At 35.4% G+C, this 19,156-nt stretch overlaps 1 protein-coding gene across 8 annotated transcripts in view; it reads left to right on the top strand.

The window, feature by feature from the left end:
- Positions 1 to 19,156, top strand: part of KIDINS220 (kinase D interacting substrate 220) — a 183,598-nt gene that overhangs the window by 113,347 nt on the left and 51,095 nt on the right. For all 8 annotated transcript variants that reach the window (XM_069064799.1, XM_069064798.1, XM_069064796.1 and 5 more), the window contains one exon: positions 11,917 to 12,095. In XM_069064799.1, coding sequence (XP_068920900.1) covers positions 11,917 to 12,095 — 179 coding nt within the window. The remainder of the gene's footprint in view (positions 1 to 11,916; positions 12,096 to 19,156) is intronic.

Below are 19,156 nucleotides of genomic sequence, written 5' to 3'. Positions count from 1 at the left end.
AAATGGGGATAATAATAGCACCTACCTCAGGGTTGTTATGAGGATTAAATGAGACAATATTTATGGAGTGCTTAGCACAGTGGCTGGAATATAGTAAGTGCTATGTAAATGCTTATTCCCTTTTCCTAAGCCCCTCTTTGCTTTTTTTCTGCATGTAGAACAAGAGGTATAAGTTGGAATTGTGGTAGCATTACCAGTACTTTCCTGGAGGTACACCCATCTTGCTTATTTGACTTTTATGTCTTCTGATAAAACTTTTGGGGAAAGATTGAAGGCTGAAGGAGAAAGGGATGACAGAGGGTGAGATAGTGTCAAGGAAGCAATGAACATGAACTTGGAAAGACTTCAGGAGATAGTGGAGGATAATAGGGCCTGGTGTGCGATGGTCCATGGAATCATGAAAACCATAGGGTCAAAAATGACCGAATGACTAAAAGTAAAATCTTTTGAAACTTCATAGTAGAGTGCAGATGACTGTTCTCAAAGGCTATGGTAGCAAAGTGCAAGTTCTGCTGAGAAAACTTTGAATGTGGCCCTAACAACATAAAATTTCTGCTTTTTTAAGGACTAGCTTAGTGTGAAGAGGCTTATTGTTTATAGCCTGGCTATTGGTGGGAATTTTTTTTTCTCTTGAAGACCTATGAAACAAACAAATAAGATGTAATAAAAATAAGCTCCAAATAGCCTTCAGTCCTATACAGTCCTTCTCAACTTATATTGTGCTGGTGACAGAAAAATTGTTAGAGAGTACCAAGAATCATGTTGCTTTTACATCTTCTGTAAATACTACTGAAGTTATTGGTGGTTATATGGTTTGTATGGAGAGGACTAGCATCTCTAGTTTGAGGGTTTGCCAAACCCTTTTCAGGGCTGCTCATCCACCTTTGGTATCCACCTGTCCCTCAACTTTCACTTATGGTTCCAAGAAGCGGTAGCATGCTCAACAGACATACCATGTTAAAAGCTGTCTTGACAGATGGGCTTGAGGGTAACTGACAAGGCTGGAAATCTGTTGGTGATGTAAGGGGATGTCTATCTCAAGCATATGAAGACTTCCCCTGGCAGAATGAGTGAATGCGAACAATATGTTCCAGCGTCCATGAAGATAAATGAAACAGATGATGTGGAGCACTCAGAGCTTGGTCAGACATTGAAGACTACAACCTGGGTCATTGCCAGTTGCTCTGGCTTTTGTCTAGCCACTAGACTTTGATGCCTCTGGAAGAGAGAGTGAGGCTGAAGACTTTATGCAACTCTGCTTCACTTGAATTCAACTCACAAGCAAGTCAAGACATCACTCTGTGATGTCATTGATCTTCAAAAAGGAAGGGTGAAGAACGGCTATAATTATTGGTGCTCTGAGATCCTTGTCCAGCAACTTCAGAAGGAACAGAACTTCAGAAGAAACATTGATATTCCCAATATAAATGAAGGTAGATGACAAAAAGAATCTGTAGCTAAATGTTGGAAAATATGTCTCAGGATAAAAAAATAAAAGAAGTCAGATATTTGTGGACCACAGAGAAACATCAAATTTGAATATAATGAATACTTTAAAAAGGAAGCTAGAAGAATCTAATATGGTGATCTCCAAATGGTATCCAAAAAATGCATTTTGTCTGTGTTTTAAAAGACATGAAACAACTGGTAAATAACATGGAATACCTTTCTTCATCATCTTTCTGTGTCCAGCCAAACTGTCAGCTTATTAAAGCAGAAGCTAAAATCAATAACAATTGAGGGAAAAAAATAAACCTGAAAATATATTGAATACAATTGTGGTAACTTCGCCTTAACTATTTAAATGAGTTGTTGATACTGAAAAACAGGAAATGGATAGAAGAACAGATGAAGGAAGGAAACAAGCATTTATTAAGAATGTTACTCTGTACCAGGCACTGTGCTAAGTGATGAATATCTCACTTGATTCTCGAAACAACCCAGGAAGATAGGTGCTATTATTATCCCTATTTTACAGATGAAGAAACTGAGGCAGACAGTTTAAGTGACTTGCCCAGAGTTACACAGCTTATAAATGCCTGAGTAAAATTTGAACTCAGATCTTTCTGACACAAGTCATCATTTTCTTAGGAATTTTGACTAATATAAACTAGTCACCATAAAGAAGCGACAAAAAGAACATAGAAAGTACCTTAGTCAGCAAACATTTAGCTTCTTTTCTATCCAGAGATAGATAAGGGCAACCAAAAGCTAAATATTGGTTTAGAGTATAAACTAATTTTTATGAACTTACTAAGTAGGTTAATGTAAAATTATGAGCAATATTACCTTATAAAACAGCCAAATCAAATCACCTGAGGTATGTTCTAGCCACGTTGGTCTACTTGCCATTTCCTCTTAACTGTTCCATTTTCTGCCTCTCTACCTTTGTACAGGCTGTCCATCATACCTGAAATCTTCTCACTCCTTACCTCAACTTTTTACCTAATTCCTTGAAGCTCAGTTCAAATGACACTGAAGTCACAACAGAGCCTTTGTTAGTGTTCTGCCCTCAACAGAAATTACTTTTACTTAGTTTGTATTTACATTATCTGTATACACATTGTTTCCTCATGTAGAATGCAGACTACTTGAGGTTAGAGATTGTTTCATCTTTGTCTTTGTATTTTCTTCATCTAGTACAATGCCTGGTACATATTAAATACTTATCAGAGGCTTGTTGAATTAAATAAAGGGTGAAACCATATCTCAGCCCAGTCAGAAGCCAAATAAAACATAAGTGTGAGATAGAATTAGTCACAATAGGACACTTTATAGGGAGACAGGTCCTAGGTGTACATTCCTCAGATATGGAAAACCTTTTAGAGTTCAGGGCTACCTGGGTTCCAGCACTGATTGGGCTGAGCTACAAGCCTGAGACCAATATGAGCTCCAGCACCCATTGGACCTATTAGGGTGACATATGACATTGAAACCAATCCCCAATTGAGTATTGTGCAAAAGGTCAGGAGAAAGAGACTGCCCAACTCCAGGAATCTCAGTGAATCACCAAGAGACCAAGACTGAATCCAGAGATCATAGGAGAGAATGAGGCCTAATAGTGGCTATCCTGTCCAGATCAGCATTTGTATCCAGACCCTATGGGGGGGAGACAGGACCAAAAAAAGCTTTTCAACCCAACCAAGAGTACTGGAGGATATTGGCCTGAATACAAAATTCCAAACCAGTTTTGATTAGAAGTTGAAATTATGAGTAAGCAGAAGAAAATGCTAATAACTATTAAGAAATACCCTAGATTATGAAAAGTCCAAAAGAGAACCCCACCCCAAATGAGAATAACTCTAGTAAACCATTTGAGGGGGGAAAATGGCTATGACTTGACCACAGAGACTATGAGAATGGGTAAAAGAAATGAAGCACAAGATTTTTTTAAATGAAGTAAGTTTTAGAAGGAAAAATAGGTTAGAACAGAAAGTAGAAAACTTTACCCAAATAATATATTCCCAAGATAATAGAATGGATAAAACAGGACTTAGTGATCCCACAAGACAAGAAGTTATATTAGAATAAATTAGCAATCATTTATTTAGAGCCTATTATGTGCCAGGCACTGTGCCAAGGTGTGGGAATTTAAAGAAAAGCAAAAATAGTCCCTGCTTTCAAGGTGCTTATAGTCTAATGGGGGTGGGGGTGAGAGGGAGATAGTATGCAAACAATTATGTATTTATATGAGATAAATCCAGATAATCTCAGTGAAGGCACTAGCATTGAAGGGCTTTGGGGAAGGCTTTTTATAGAAAGTGGGTCTTTAGCTGAAACTTGAAAGAATATAAGAGCAAAAAATAAGGAATGAATTCTAAGCATGGGGTATAGTCTGTAAAAATGCTCAGTCAGGATATGAGTGTCATTGTCAGTATTACCAGGACATTGCCACATTTTATTTCCTTCTTTTGGTAAGTTTTTAAAATTTATTTTAGATTTAAATACAAAATGAGAAAAGAAAAAATAAACACTCCTATGTATGCAGCAGAACATGAGAGAGGGTTCAGTGTAAAACAATAAATTTCCATTTCAAGAAAACTTATATAACAAATATTCCACATTATTTCAAAGCTGCTCAGCTTTTCTTTAATTCCTTGTAGGTTTTCTTTTGTTTTCTTCTGTGTACTTTTTACTTTATTCCCCCCTCCCCATTCTCCTGTCTCTTGCTCTAAAGAAGGCTACAATTAAAGGGGGGATATATATACAGATACATAGATATGTATAAATATGCATATAACCTCATACAGATGTATGTAAGTCTGTACTATACTTATTTTCATTTATCATCTCTTTCTCCAAAGGTGCATAGCATCTGCCTTCATCAGTCTGTCTTTTGATGTTTTTCTAAATCAACCAGCTTATCATTTTTTATACTACAACAATATCCCAGCCTAATCACATCCAGTCTGAGAGATTGTCTATAAAAGTTTCCCCCCAATTTTCTGCATTCCTTCTATTCTCGGCTACATAGTTTTTATTTATGTAAGAAAATGTTAATTTAAAATAATAAAAATTAATCATTTTATACTTCAATAATACTTTTGTCTTATAATGTAGCTTAAGGTCTGATATAACTGAATCTGTTTCTTTCACATCTTTTTCCCCTGGTTTCTTTGAAGTTCCTGAACTTTTTAATTATTTTTTCTAACTCAGATAATTTTTTTGTAATTTAATTGGGATGACATTGAATAAATAGACTAGTTAGGTAAAATTGTCATTTTTTTCTTTATTGGTTTTACCTACCCATGAACAATAAATATTACTTCAGTTATTTAGACCTGACTTTATTTGTATATTTCTTATGTATGTTTTGGCAGGTGTAATCTCAGGTATTTTATACTGTCTGATTATTTTAAATGGTCTAGAGCAATATAGAATAATATTACTGACACATAGTATAGTTTCCCTACTTTACTCTTTTGATTAAATCTATTTTGGCTTTAACTTTGTCTGAGATTATGATTACTACACCTGTTTTGTTGGTTTCTTTTTTTTACTTCATAAATTCTGTTACTGCCCTTTATTTTGTCTTTGTGTGCATCTCTTTTTTTAGTGTTTCCTGAAAGCAACATATTGGTGATTTCAAATTTTTAATTAACTGTTAGTTTCTATTTTGTGGGTAAATTCATCTCGTTCACATTTTAAGCTGTGATTACTTCTTGTGTATTTTCCTCATCCTATTTATCCTATCCTTTATTACTCCCCTGCTACCTTACCCTCCTTTTCCTTAATCTACCCACATCTCCACGAGTCTCTCCCTAATCCTCTACCCCAACCTTTTACCCTTGCCCTCTTATTTCTTTATGAATTTAGAAGACTTTTATACCCCTCTAGATATATAGGTTGTTGCCTCTTTTACCCAACCCCCAATGAGAGTAAGGTTCTAGCACTACCTATCCTCCTTCCTACTATCTTCTTCTGTATCAGTTTTTCCTTTTATGCCTCATTTACATGAGACAATTACGCATTTTTATCTCTCCCTACATGGTTTTATTTTTTTAAATCACCTAATCATACTCAGCTCAGCCCAAGTCTTTTAAACTAACCAAATAATGACAGTCGTAAGAGTACTGATAATATTTTCACATATAAGAAGTAAATAATTTGACCATATTGATTCCCTTATAATTGATCTTTAATGTTTAGCTTATATTTTTCCTGAATATTACATGTCGAATTTTTCCTTAAGTTCTTATAATTGATCTTTAATGTTTAGCTTATATTTTTCCTGGATATTACATGTCGAATTTTTCCTTAAGTTCTGCTGTTTTTGTTACAGATACCTGAAAGTCTTTCAGTTCATTAAATTCCCATTTTTTTTTATTCAGGATTATATTTAACTTTACACTTGGTCATAATTCTAGCTGTTTTGCTCTACAAAATATAGTATTCCAAGACCTATGTTTCTTCAACTTTCTAGCCCGAGGTCTTGTGTAATCCTTAGCATACCGTGTTTCCCCGATAATAAGACACTGTCTTATTAATTTTTTGGACAGAAAAACACCAGAGGGCTTATTTTCAGGGGAGGGCTTATTTTAATGAACATTGACAGCAATTTTAATAAACAGGTAAATGTGAACAAAAAAATGTACCTTTATTCAATAATGAATTCAATAAAGAACAGGATGACACGCTCACTGTTGCAGCTCTGATTGGATGCAGCTCGGAGCGTGGCGTGCATTTCAGGGGGGGGGGGGCGGTGCATACAGAGGGTACCATAATGTAGCGTGTAGCGCAGGGGATCACCTTCACTGCAGTAGCAATCTCAATAGGGCTTATTTTCGGGGGAAGGCTTATTTTAGAGGAATCTTACACAGTAAGGGGAGGGCTTATTTTCGATAGGTCTTATTATCGGGGAAACATGGTAGCTCCATGATATTTAAGTAGTTTTTTTCTTTCTTGTTGTTTCCAATATTTTCTCTTTAACCTGGGAGCTTCAAAACTTGACTTTGATATTCCTGTAAGTTTTCCTCCCAGGACCTCTTTCAGGTGGTGATTGGTGGATTTTTTCTATTTCTGCTTTTCCTTCTAGTTCCAGAACTTAAGGGCAGTTTTCTTTGATAATTTCTTTCTTACAATATTGTATCAACATTCTTTTTTTAATCATAATTTGTAGATAGTCCAACTATTCTCATATTATTTCTCCCTAGTTAGTTCTTCTAATTAGTTGTTTTTCTGGTGATATGTTTCACATTCTCTTCTATTTTTTCCTTCTTTTTATTTTGTTTTATTATTTCTTGGTGTCTTCGAATATCATTAGCTTTCCTCTTGTCCGATTCTAAAGTTTTTGATTCTTTACTTCAAGTTGGTTGACTTTCTTTTCATAATTTTATTGGATTGTTCTTATCATTTTTTCTAATTTTCTTCAAAGTCCTTTTTAAATTCTCCCAAAAACTCTTTTTGTGCTTGGGACCATTTCATGTTTCTCATTGGAAAAGGAATGGCTTTTCTTTAGCTCCATTATCTTACTCTGAATATGAATCCATATCTTCTCTATCCCCATAGTAGCTATCCATGGTTGGATTCTTTCTCTTTGCTTACTCATTTTTATTCATTCATTCATTCATTTATTTATTTAGCAGCTAATAGTGTAATTAAGTTCTAGTCCCAAAGTATGGGGAACGATTCCCCAAATCTCAGCTCCTTCTTACTGTTATTTTATGAGATCTATCCTAGGGCCCAACCTTGAGTTCTCCTCTCCACTCTTAGGGCCCCCAGCCATGCTGTCCTGCAAATGATCTTGCACCCTGTGGTCTCTCAGGTGGCTGTAAACTACACTGTCCTCTACCTTGGTACTGAAAGAAGAGGCTCTACTCTCTTGCAAGTGCTTACAGCCATCAGGGTCCCTGCCCCTCTGCTATTGCACTCATCAGGTGAATGCTAACACCTCCCCCACAGCTACAGCCTGGAAACATCTGGTCAGCACAGCTGTGCTTGGCGTCCCTTGACAGTAGAAGGTCTTCTACTCAACCTTCAAATCTTCATGCTGTCTGCCAGATAAAGTTTCTGAGGCTGGGGCTGCTTCTCAGTTTAGCTGCCCCCAGGGCTTGTTTGTTGATTCTGCAGAACCTGGAAGTGTTTGCTCTTCATTCAACCTCTGCCCCTGGTTGAGTCTTTCCTGGAGTCTTCTTAAATTGTCTTAGGAAGACAACTATTTTACCCCAGCTTTTGTTTACTTCCTCTGCTCTGCATTTCCTCTGAAGTGATGTTCTGTCTCTTTTTGTGGAGGAAATTTGGAGAGCTGAAAGTTTTCTGACCTACTTTGCCATCTTCTCAGAATCCTCTCAGCAAGTTTCCCACATTTTATTTCCTAAAATTTTATGTGAAGTAATAATTATAAATTATAGTTATTTCTATCCACAAATAAGTCATATAAACTTTTGTCAGTCAACTGTCATTTATGAAGCACTTAGTAAGTTTGAGGTACTGTATGTAGTGCTAGAGATGCAAAAAGTAACAAATAGCAAATAGCCCCTGCTCTCAGGGAACTCACAGTCTAAGGGAGGAGACAACATATAAACAACTATATCCAAAAAAGATTTAGAGGATAAGATTAAGGAGGAGCAGGAAAAACTTCTCGCAGAAAGTAGGACTTTAGGTGAAATTTCAAGGAAACCAAAGAAGCTGGGAGGTAGAGATAAGTAGCTAGTTCTTGATGCAGGAGAGGGACAGCTACTGAAAGTACTCTGAATTGAGAGATGGGAATGTCATGTGTGAGGAACAGCAAGGAGGCCAAGTATCACTGGATTACAAAGTATGTTGGTAGGGGTAAGGGGTGGGATATAAAGTATAGGAATACAGGAAAGACAAGAAGGAGCCAGGTTATGAAAGGCTTTAAAAGGCAAATAATTTTTTATTTGAACCTGGAGATAATAAGGAACCACCTCAGTTTATTGAGTAGAGAAGTGACTTGATCAGACCTGTGCTTTAGGAAGTTCATTTTGACAACTGAGTGGAGGATAGACTAGAGTGGAGAGAGACTTGAGGTAAGGAAACCAACCAGCAGGTTATTGCAGTAGTCCAGATGTGAGGTGATGACTTGTGCTAGGGTGGCAGTTTCAGGAGAGAGAAGGTGGCATATATGTGAGATGTATGAGAGAGAGATATGAGATAAGACAGAAACAACAGGATTTCATCACTGATACAGGGTGAAGAAATTGAGAATAACACCTGGCTTATGTGCCCGAGTGATTGGAAGGATGGTGCTACCTTTTAGTAATAGGGAAGGTAGCAAGAAGGTAAGATATGGAATAAAAATAGTGACTTCAGTTTTGGATATGATGAGTTTAGCAGTTAGCAAAGTGTGACCTGATTAAGATGCAGCAAAGGACACTGAAAAGGAGTGGTCACATAGGCAGGAGGAGAACCAGGAGAACAGTAATGTCCCAAAAACACTAGAGAGAAGAGAGTATCAAGGGGAAGAAGGTTATTCACAATGTCAAGGTCAGTATGGTTGAGAACTGAGAAAAGACCATTCAATTTGACAGTTATGAGATCATTAGTAACTTTGAGGAGAACATCTTTACCTCCATGATAAGGTATTCAGACTATACAGAGTTAAGAGAGTGAGAGGAAAGGAGAGGAGAGGAGAAGGGAAGGGGAGGAGAGGGAGGGGAGGGGAAGGGAAGAGGGAGGAGAGAGCTGTAGGATGATAGAAATGACAGGACTTATGAAGATGGTTGACTCAGCTAAGGGTTTTTTGAGGATTAATGAGTCATGGGAATATTATAGGCAGTAGGGAAGCAGCCAGTTAGAAAAGAATAGACTAAAGATAAGTGAAAAAATGGGGATAATAGAGCAATATGCTAGAGAATATGGAATGGAATGAAATAAAATCTCTTCTGCATATAGAAGGATTTGCTTGGCAAGTAGAAGGGCCAGTCTCTTCATGTAAGACAGGGATGAAAGGAGGAGACAGTAGCATAACACATCTTAGTGATGTCTGATGATGAGGAGAGTGAATTTATTGGTCTTTTCAGAAAATAGAGATAAACTATTTCAGACCCTATAGTTGAAAACTGTTGATGTATTGGTCTAATAATTTCTTTCATGAAATGAGTTTTAAACTGTTACCTAATATACCCAGATACTTTCCTTAATCTTCAGTTTTAATTGTTTTTGGTTTTTTTTGGAGGGGGGAAGGCAGGGCAATTTGGGTTAAGTGACTTGTTCAAGGTCACATGGCTAGTAAGTGTTAAGTGTCTGGGCCAAATTTGAACTCAAGTCTTCCTGAGTACAGGGCTGGCATTCTATTTCCTGCGCCACCTAGTTGCCCCCTCTTCAGTTTTAATTGTAATGCTTTCTGTTAAAATACAAATGTTCTAATCGTTTTGCTTTGTTGTCGTATTTTTCCAAAAATATATTTTTCAATTTAAATTTTAATTAATAACCTTTGTTTTTTCAGTGCCTACATTTCTCTCTGTATATATATCCCACTCTTGTTCAGACATCCATCTCCTTTAAAAAAAAGAACTTATAAGAAAGAAAAGGAACAAGAGGAGAAAAAAAAAATCAGTAAAATTGCTCAATACGTCAAAACAAAGTCTGACAATCTTTTTAATATTTTATCCCCTGGGAATTCTCCACTTCTTCAGAAGCAGAGATAAGGGGAGGAGAGACATTTTCTCATATCTCTTCTTTGGGGAGATGTTTTCTCACATCTCTTCTTTATTCTTTGTAATTTTGTAATCATCTTCAGTTACTTCATGGTATTGTTTCTTTTTAGTATTATATTTATTGTTTGACCCTGTTTACTTTGCATTCATTGATAGAAGTCTTGCCATGCTTTTCTGTATTTATCACATTTATAATTTCTTACCACACCGAATATTCCATTACCTTCACATATAACAGTTACATTTACTTTGTTTCCAGTTCTTTTCTACCCCAGAAAGCACTGCTATAAATATTTTGTTTTTATTTGAGACTTCATTTTTATCAGTGTTTTATTTGGGGTACATGCCTAGCAGAAGCAGTTGTGGCATAGTAGATAGAGTCTGGACCCGGAGTCAGGAAGAAAAGACCTTAGTTCAGATTTGACTTCAGATACATACTAGCTGTGTGACCCTAGACAAAAGTCACTTAACCTCTGTTTGCTTTCAGTTTTCCCATTTATAAAATTAAGATAATGATAGCATCCACTTCACAGGGTTGTTGGGAGAATCAAATGTGATAATATTTGTTAAAAGCACAGTTCCTGGCACATAATAGGCTCTATGTAAAATGTTTATTCCCTTCCCTTTGTAGAATTTCTGTCAAATAGTATGAATATTTTAGTCTCTTTATTCACATAATTCTATATTGCTTTTCAGAATGCTTAGATCTCCAATAGTGTATTAGTGCATCTATCATTCCAGACCCCTTTCCAGACTTGACTGTTGCTATCTTTTATCATCCTTGCCAGTTTCTAGGGATAAGGTGAAATCTATGGGTTATTTTGATTTGCATTTTTAAAACTTTTAGTGATTTAATGCAGTCTTTCAGATATTGTTAATAGTTTGCATTTCTTTTGAGAACTACTTTTTCATATCCTCCAACCATTTATTTATCCGAGAATAGCTTTTGGTCTTGTATTTTAGTTTTTCATATGTGTGTTTGTATGTACTATGTACATGCACATATACACATACATATACATATATACACACACTACATACAAACATACATATACATATATATATGATAAACTCTCATCTAATAAATTTGTGGCAAATGAATTTTCCCATTGTGTTTTTTACCTTCTTTTCCTAGGTGTAAGAAGCCTTTGAATTTCATGTAATCAGAATTATCTCTTTTAAATTTTTTAATTGCTTCTATCCTTTATTTGGTTAAGAATATATCTAATTATAGGGGTGATTCAGTGGGGCAGTGAATAGAACACCAGCCCTGGAGTCAGGAGGACCTGAGTTCAAATCCGGTCTCAGACTAACATAAAAACTAGCCATGTGACCTTGGGCAAGTCACTTAACCAGCCTTGCCCTCCAAAAAACAAAACAAAACAAAAAAAGAATATATCTAGTTATTACTATGAAAGGTAGATCTTTAATATTAAGGTTGCATATCCATTTTTAATTGATTGTGTAATTTAAAAACGTTGGTCTGAACCTATTTATTCCAGATTCCTTTCCAGTTTTTCCAGCAGTTCTTATCAAATGGGGAAGTTTTTTCCTAAATAACTTCTGTGTATGGTTTATTGAAAAGGAAGTTATTGAATTCTGTTATTTTTGATTCTCTTTTTATCTAGTTTGTTCCATTTATTTATTTTTCTACCCAATGCCAACTGGTTTTGATGACTGCTGCTGTAACCTAGTTTTTAAGAGAAACAAAATCTTTTTGTTAAACCTTTTAGCAGAATCTGCTTATACAGTGATAATATTGACTCTTTTATGTTGATATCCTTATTTTTTTTCAAAGAATATCAAAGAATATCCCGACAACTAAAGATGTTGAGCCATTGCTTGAAATTGATGGCGACATAAGGAACTTTGAAGTGTTTTTGTCTTCACGAACACCAGTTCTTGTGGCTCGAGATGTGAAAACATTTTTGCCATGTACTGTAAACCTGGATCCCAAACTTCGAGAAATTATTGCAGGTGGGTAATAGTGATTAGATTTTTTTTAAGTATGTGAAGTCTTCGTGATACTTGAGGCTCTCAGAGCTTCAATATTTTTTACTCAATTTATTAAATTTCTACTGGGACATAATTTACTGTTTCTATGCATTTTGTGATCCAGCTACACTGACTTACCAGCAGTTCCACATAACACTTGTTTGCTGGTCTGAGAGTCAGCATGATGAATACTATCTTTCTGATCTTTGGTATGTCAGTTCATTTCACTGACTTGAGTTTTTCATTTAGAATCAAAAGGTTGTACTAGTTTTTTAAGGTTCCTTCCAATAATAAATTTATATATTTTATGGATGACTCTGATATTGCTACATTTATTTTTGGCTTGCCTTTTAAGGATATGTTGTAAGTATAAATTCTAAAATATGTTGTAGGTAATTAATACCTCATCTTATGGGAGAATTATGGAGTTATAGCTATAATAAGAACCAGCTGTAGCATTTTAATATTTGCAAAGTGTTTTTTTTTACAAATGGGGCTATCACCCCCATTTTGCCTTTGAATGAGGAAGATGAGAAAAGACAGAGGCTAAGTGACTTGCCCAAAATCACACAGAGAGGGCATTCCTGAGGCTGAATTTGAATTCAGCTCTTCGAGACTCTAGATTTGGTTCTAGGTCACTTATTTGTCTTTTAAAAAATTCTTCATAGGGTTGTTGTGAGCATCAAATGTGATAAAATATAAAGCACTTTGTAAAAAGCACTATATAAATCTTAGCTGCTATTACCAAATTATTTTCCCTGTAAGTTTTTTTTCTCTCTATCCATCTCTTTGTCTTTCAAAGGAATTTTGAATTTTTACATGAAACTTAACGCTATGTATTAAGATAGCTTCACTCAGATAGCACTGGGCTTAATGTCAGGAAGACCTGTATTCAGACCCCACCTCAGACACTTACTGTGTCATCCTGGGCTAGTCACTTTACCTTTCAGAGCCTTAGGCTCCTAATATGTAATACCGAGGAGGTTGTACTTGATGGTCTCTGAGATTCATTTCAGATATAAATCAATTATCCTTCAAAATAATGGTATTAAATGTTAGATTTCTTAAAGAACAAGTATACTTAATACTTTTAACAAATAGAATTTGCTCATCTTTAAAATTAATCCCTGTTAACTAGCAGCTTAATCTAATCTGATTCCTATTCTTTGATAAGTTTATTATTTAGGAAAGTGAGAAAATTATACTTGAATTTTCACGAGTTCATCAGTACTTTCTTTGGAGATGGATAGCATTTTTTTTTCATCATGGGTCTTTTAGAATTTCTTGAATCACTGTATTCATCAGTGTAGCCAAGTCTTTCACAGTTGATCAGCGTTGCAACATTGCTGTTACTGTACACAATGGTCTCCCCGTTCTTCTCACTTCACTTTGTATCAGTTCATGTAGGTCTTGCTACAATTTTTTTTTTCTGAAACTACTTCCTGTGTCATTTCTTATAGCACAGTTGTACTTCATCACAGCCATATGCCACATGTTCAGCCATTCTCCAATTGATGAGCATCCCCTTAATTTCCAAATGTTAACCACCACAAAAAGAGCTGCTATAAATATTTTTGTACGTGTAGGTCCTTTTCCTTCAATCTCTTTGAAATATAGACTCAACAAAGGTATTATTAGGTCAGAGGGTATGAATGGTTTTATAGCTCTTTGGGCATAGTTCCAAATCGTTCTCCAGAATGGTCAGACCAGTTTATACCTCTAGGAGCAGTTTATTAGTGTACCTGTCTTCCCTCATCCCCTCCAGCATTTGTCATGGTAGCTGATAGCTGTATTAATTTGCCCTTCTCTAATCAGTAGTGACTTAGAGCATTTTTTCGTATGACTAGAAATAACTTTTATTTCTTCTGAAAACTCCTGCCTGTTCTTATTCTTTGACCATTTATCAATTGGGGAATGGCTCTAATTTTTTATAAATTTGACTCCATTCTCTATGTATTTGAAAAATAAGGCCTTTATTAGAGAAACTTTTTGTAAAAAATTTTTATATTACTTCATTCTCTATGGTACCTTTTAGCAAAATAGTTTCTCTGATTATCTCTTTTAATTAGATCTCTTTTTCCTTTTGCTTTGTCTGATATTATGATTGCTACTCCTGTCTTTTTTCTCTTCAGTCAAAATGTGATAGATTCTGCTCCAGCCCTTTATTTTAACTCTCAGTGTGTCTTTCTGTTTCAAGTGTGTCTCTTGTAAATAACATATTAATTAGATTCTAGTTTCTAATCCATTCTGCTACCAGCTTCCATTTTATGGTTGAGCTTATCCTATTCACAGTCACAGTTATGATTACTATGTATTTTCTTTTTTGAGGGGGAGGGGGAAAGGGGCGATTGGGTTAAGTGACTTTCCCAAGGTCACACAGCTAGTAAGTGGTAACCTCAAATCTGAGGTTAGATTTGAACTCAGGTCCTCTTGACTCCAGGGCTGGTACTCTATTCACTGTGCGACCTAGCTGCCCCTGTGTATTTTCCTCCATCCTATTTTCTTCTATTTATCCTTCTCTCTCTGACCACTAACTCTTTTTTATCTGCCTTCCTTTTTATCATTCTCTTGCTCCCCTCTCCCATTCTCCCCCAATATATCTTATCCCCTTTGCCTCCTATTTTCCAATTGGGTAAGATAGATTTGTATACCCAACTGAGTGTATATATATTCTTCCCTCTTTGAAGTAATTCCAGTGAGAGTAAGGTTCAAGCATTATTCACCTGTCTCCTCTTTCCCCCTCCACTATAGACCTTCCTTGTGCTTTTATGTGAGAAAAATTTTCCTGTTCTACCTCTCCCTTCATTCTTCTCCTAGTGCATCCCTCTTTCTCAACCCTTCAGTTTTTTGTTTGTTTTTCTGTAGATCATCCCAACAAAATCAACTCACACTTTTGCCCTCTGTTTATGTAGACTCCTTCTGACTGCCCTAATAATGATAAAGTTCTTAGGAGTTATATGTCTCATCTTTCCATATAGGAACATAAACAGTTTAACTTTATTGAGTCCCTTATGATTACTTTTTCATGTTTACCCTTTTTTATGCTTCTTTTGAGTTTTGCATTTGAGTGTCAAATTTTCTGCAGTTATCCTTTCCACATTGTGGGAGTTAGGGACATGGTGTCCCCACAATCTGGAAAATGTGTTTAAAATTTTTGACTCTCCCTTCATACCAGAGAAGAAGTCTGAAATGTTATGATATTAAAAGATAAAATACGTTGTTATATAATACTATACATATATTTTGTGTATAAGTTTCTAAACTTTTGTGTGTCATCTACAGCTTTTGCAATACCCCCCCCTCCAATTCCAATTTAATTTCTCATGCTGACCTGCAGTACATTGAAACTGCAATGGGAAAAAGTCACTGTGTGGAAGGGATAACTGTATTCAGGTCTGATGTTTTCATCAGGAATGCTTTAAAGTCCTCTCATCAAATTTACATTTTCCCTGCAAAGGATTATACTCATTTTTGCTGGGTAGGTTATTGTAATCTTAGCTCTTTTTCCTTCTGGAATATCATATCCAAACCCTCTGATCCTTTAATGAAGAAGGTGCTAAATCTTGTTTGTTCCTTACTGTGGTTCTATGGTATTTGAATAGATACTTTCTGGCTGCTTGGGATGTTTTCTTTTTGACCTGGGAGCTCTAGAATTTGAATATAATGTTCCTGGAAGCTTTTATTTTGGCATCTCTTTCAGAAGGTGATCCGTGAATTCTTTCGCAGTTTTTTTATATTTTATTGAAAGATGATGTCTGGGCTTTTTGTTGTTGTTGATCATGCCATTTTCAGGTAGTCTTAGAATTCTTAAATTGTATCTTTCCAGTCTATTTTCCAGTGCAATATCTCACATTTTCTATTTTTTCCACTTTCACCTTTGCTTTATTGTTTCTTGATGTCTCATGGAGTCATTATCTTCCTCTTGCCCTATTCTTATTTTTAAGGAATTATTTTCTTCAGCGAGCTTTTGTATCTTTTTTTCCATTTTTGCCAATTTTGCTTTTTGAGTAATTCATTTCTTTGGTGAATTTTTGCACTTTCTTTTCTATTTGGCCTTGTCTTCTTTTTAAGGAGTTCTTTTCTTCATTGAATTTTTGTGCCTCTTTTACCATTAGGCATCCACAGATATCTTCAGATCTTTGTCAGAAAAGCTGCCATCTTACTTTGCTTGCCTTACTTTGTTAAAAAAAAATTCCAAATGGAATTTACCCCTATTTAATTTATGAAACATTTTAGTTTATTTAATAGAAAGATAACTTGTATTCAAATTCCACTTTTGATACAAACTGGCTATGTGGTGATGGGAAAATCATTGAACTTCTCAATGTGACAGGTAGAACTAATACTGCAATTGCAGAATAGTTGTTGATCTGCATTGGTTGAGGGATTTTCCTATATACAACATTCCTTACTTGTTTTATATCAAAATGCAGATAAAGTTAACCTAGCATGGGCTATTTTTATGCAGCCAAGATGGCTCTTTGTCATCACCACTCCCATTTTTATATGTTCACTTAACATAGCTTTAAAAATGCATTACACAATTTCAACAACAGTAATGATGATGATAATAATAATTGCTAACATATAATGCTTGTTATGTGCCAGGTACTGTGATAAACACTTTACAATTACTATCTCATTTGATCCTCACAACAGTCCTGTGAGGTAAATGCTGTTATTATCCTCATTTTACAGATGAGGAAACTAAAGCAAAAAAAGTTTTAGTTACTTGACCAGAATCACACAGCTAGTAAATGTCTGAGGCTAGATTTGAACTCAAGGCTGCAATTTTTGCCAGGAATTGCAGTCAGATTTGTTGATGTATATAGTTTGCAAGTACCATCCTTTATCCAGTTTTAACATGAAGACAGTATTTACCTTCTCAGTCATGTGGAGGCATCCTGAATCAAGTGAACCAGGTAGTTTTCTGTCTGACTTGTTTCCTGTTCCTTCAGGCCTCACTCTTCAAGCAGTTCTTTTATCCAAATTTCAACAGAAACAAGAAAGTAGTGAGAAAATCTTTAGCCATTTAAGGGAAAGAAAGATTTGGTAAAGGTTGAAAGGGGTCATCAATATAAAGGGAATTTGAAAGGCATTAACAATATAAACTACAATATTACCAAGATCATTTTAATAGAATTAACTGGAATGGCTTTATTTTAAATTCTAAATTCCTAAGTTGAGAAACTGTATTTTTCTCTTTCTGGTCAGGAAATAAATTTCATTACTGGGTATCATTGTTAGATTAATAGGAAAAAATTCTTTATATCTAGAACCTTAAAGTTTATAGAACATTATCAGGAATAAGTAGATAGGAAGAAAGTGACATGTCCCTTAGGAAGTGGTCTTTTAGATTCCCTAAAGTTCCCTAGACATTGGGAAGTTCAAATAGAGCCGTCTTTCCTATGTTTGGAGGAAATAAGACATTTTAAATGTTTTATAGTAATTAAAGGTTTCAAGTAATTTATCACGTAATGTTTATTTTCATTCTCTCCTGCTACTGCAACAAGAATGTTTTCTGGGTAACAGCAGGTACTCCTGTCTCCAGTAGCTCTAGAGTGTATATTTTGGTGGAGAGAGGAGACAGAGTCTGCCTGACCAGAGTAAATTCACATTTTCCCTTTGTCACTGTAAGCAAACCAGACTTCTAGGTCTATCAGTCAACAAAGCATCAAGTAAGCTCCAGTTATGTTCAGGTGACCCAAAGCAAGAAGGGATAGCTAATATACTGGATGATAAATTCAGTAACCAGGAACTATAAAGATCTTGACAGGGCAGCATTATTTACTTTATATTCTCTATCATTCTCTGAAACTAATAGCTTCCATTGAAGTTCAGTTCAAGAATTTATTCTCTAACTGTGGCATTAAATATTGTCTGTCTTGAGAGCTAATAGATGAATACAACCATTAAAATCATGACATCAAAATGGTGAAAAGATCATATTAGCAAGTTCTTATAATTTATTAATTATTATTAAGGCTAGAGTAATATATGAAAATAAAAGAACATGGTATAAGGCCAGAAACCTTCAACAGTGCTGCCCGTTAAAGAGATGAAACAGAGCATTAATGAGAAGGAGAAGATGTTCTGTCCTTTTATCCTAACTAGGTGGGTTATTACAATTTGGAAGGCTTAGAGAATTTTGGTGGAGGAAACTTTTCCAGCTTTCTTATCTCAGACAAGTTAATAATACTATTTTTTTTAAACCAAAATATCTAGTTGAGGAAGTAATAGATTGGCTGATTTGCTCAAGGAAAGACACTCCAATTTCCTTTACCATTATTCTCTATTTCTAATTTGATATTTAACATTATATTATAGTTATTTTTATATGTACATGTCACTCCTAAACTAAAATATAAGTTCCAAGGCAACAACTAGCTTACAAATCTTACTCTTTTTTGAATATCTCAAAGTGCCTTGCACCTAGTAGGGATGATGCTAATGATATGCCATAAAGTAAGAGTGAACCCATTTTGTGTGAATTCTCTGTGACTTTGGGATTCGTTATGTTTATGGCTCTAGAAGCTGTTCCCATACTGGCAGATAATCAAGACAGAGATTTGGAAATCAAAGTGACTTAATATAAAGTACATTATAATAGATTTTGGTACTAACACCTTTGCTCCTAGAGACTCAAGATTTATGTTGCTGTCCTTGTTTTTATGCTGCTGTATTTTTAAAATTATTTTTGATGGGGTAGAGAGGTGGCCCAGTGGATAGAACATTGGGCTTGGAATTTGAAAGACTCATTTTCATGAGTTCAAATCTGACTTCAGATACTCAATAGCCATGTGACCCTGGGCAAGTTACTTACCTCTCTTTGCCTCAGTTTCTTTTTGTTTTGTTTTGTTTATTTTTAGTTTTCAACATTCATTTCCACAAGGTTTTTAGTTACAAATTTTCTCCCCATCTTTTCCCTACCCACCACCCCAAAAGAGCAATCATGCTGAATACCCCTTCCCCCAATGTGTTCTTTCTTATATCCTTCCCCATTCCCCCTCTGACTTTCTAGTAGTGCAAGATGGATTTCTATA

Source organism: Petaurus breviceps, unplaced genomic scaffold, assembly GCF_028583685.1.
Source record: "Petaurus breviceps papuanus isolate PSGF00001 unplaced genomic scaffold, PetGlider_PUasm1.0 90644, whole genome shotgun sequence".
NCBI classification, from domain to species: Eukaryota; Metazoa; Chordata; class Mammalia; order Diprotodontia; family Petauridae; genus Petaurus; species Petaurus breviceps.
This window is presented reverse-complemented; position numbering and strand designations above follow the sequence as displayed.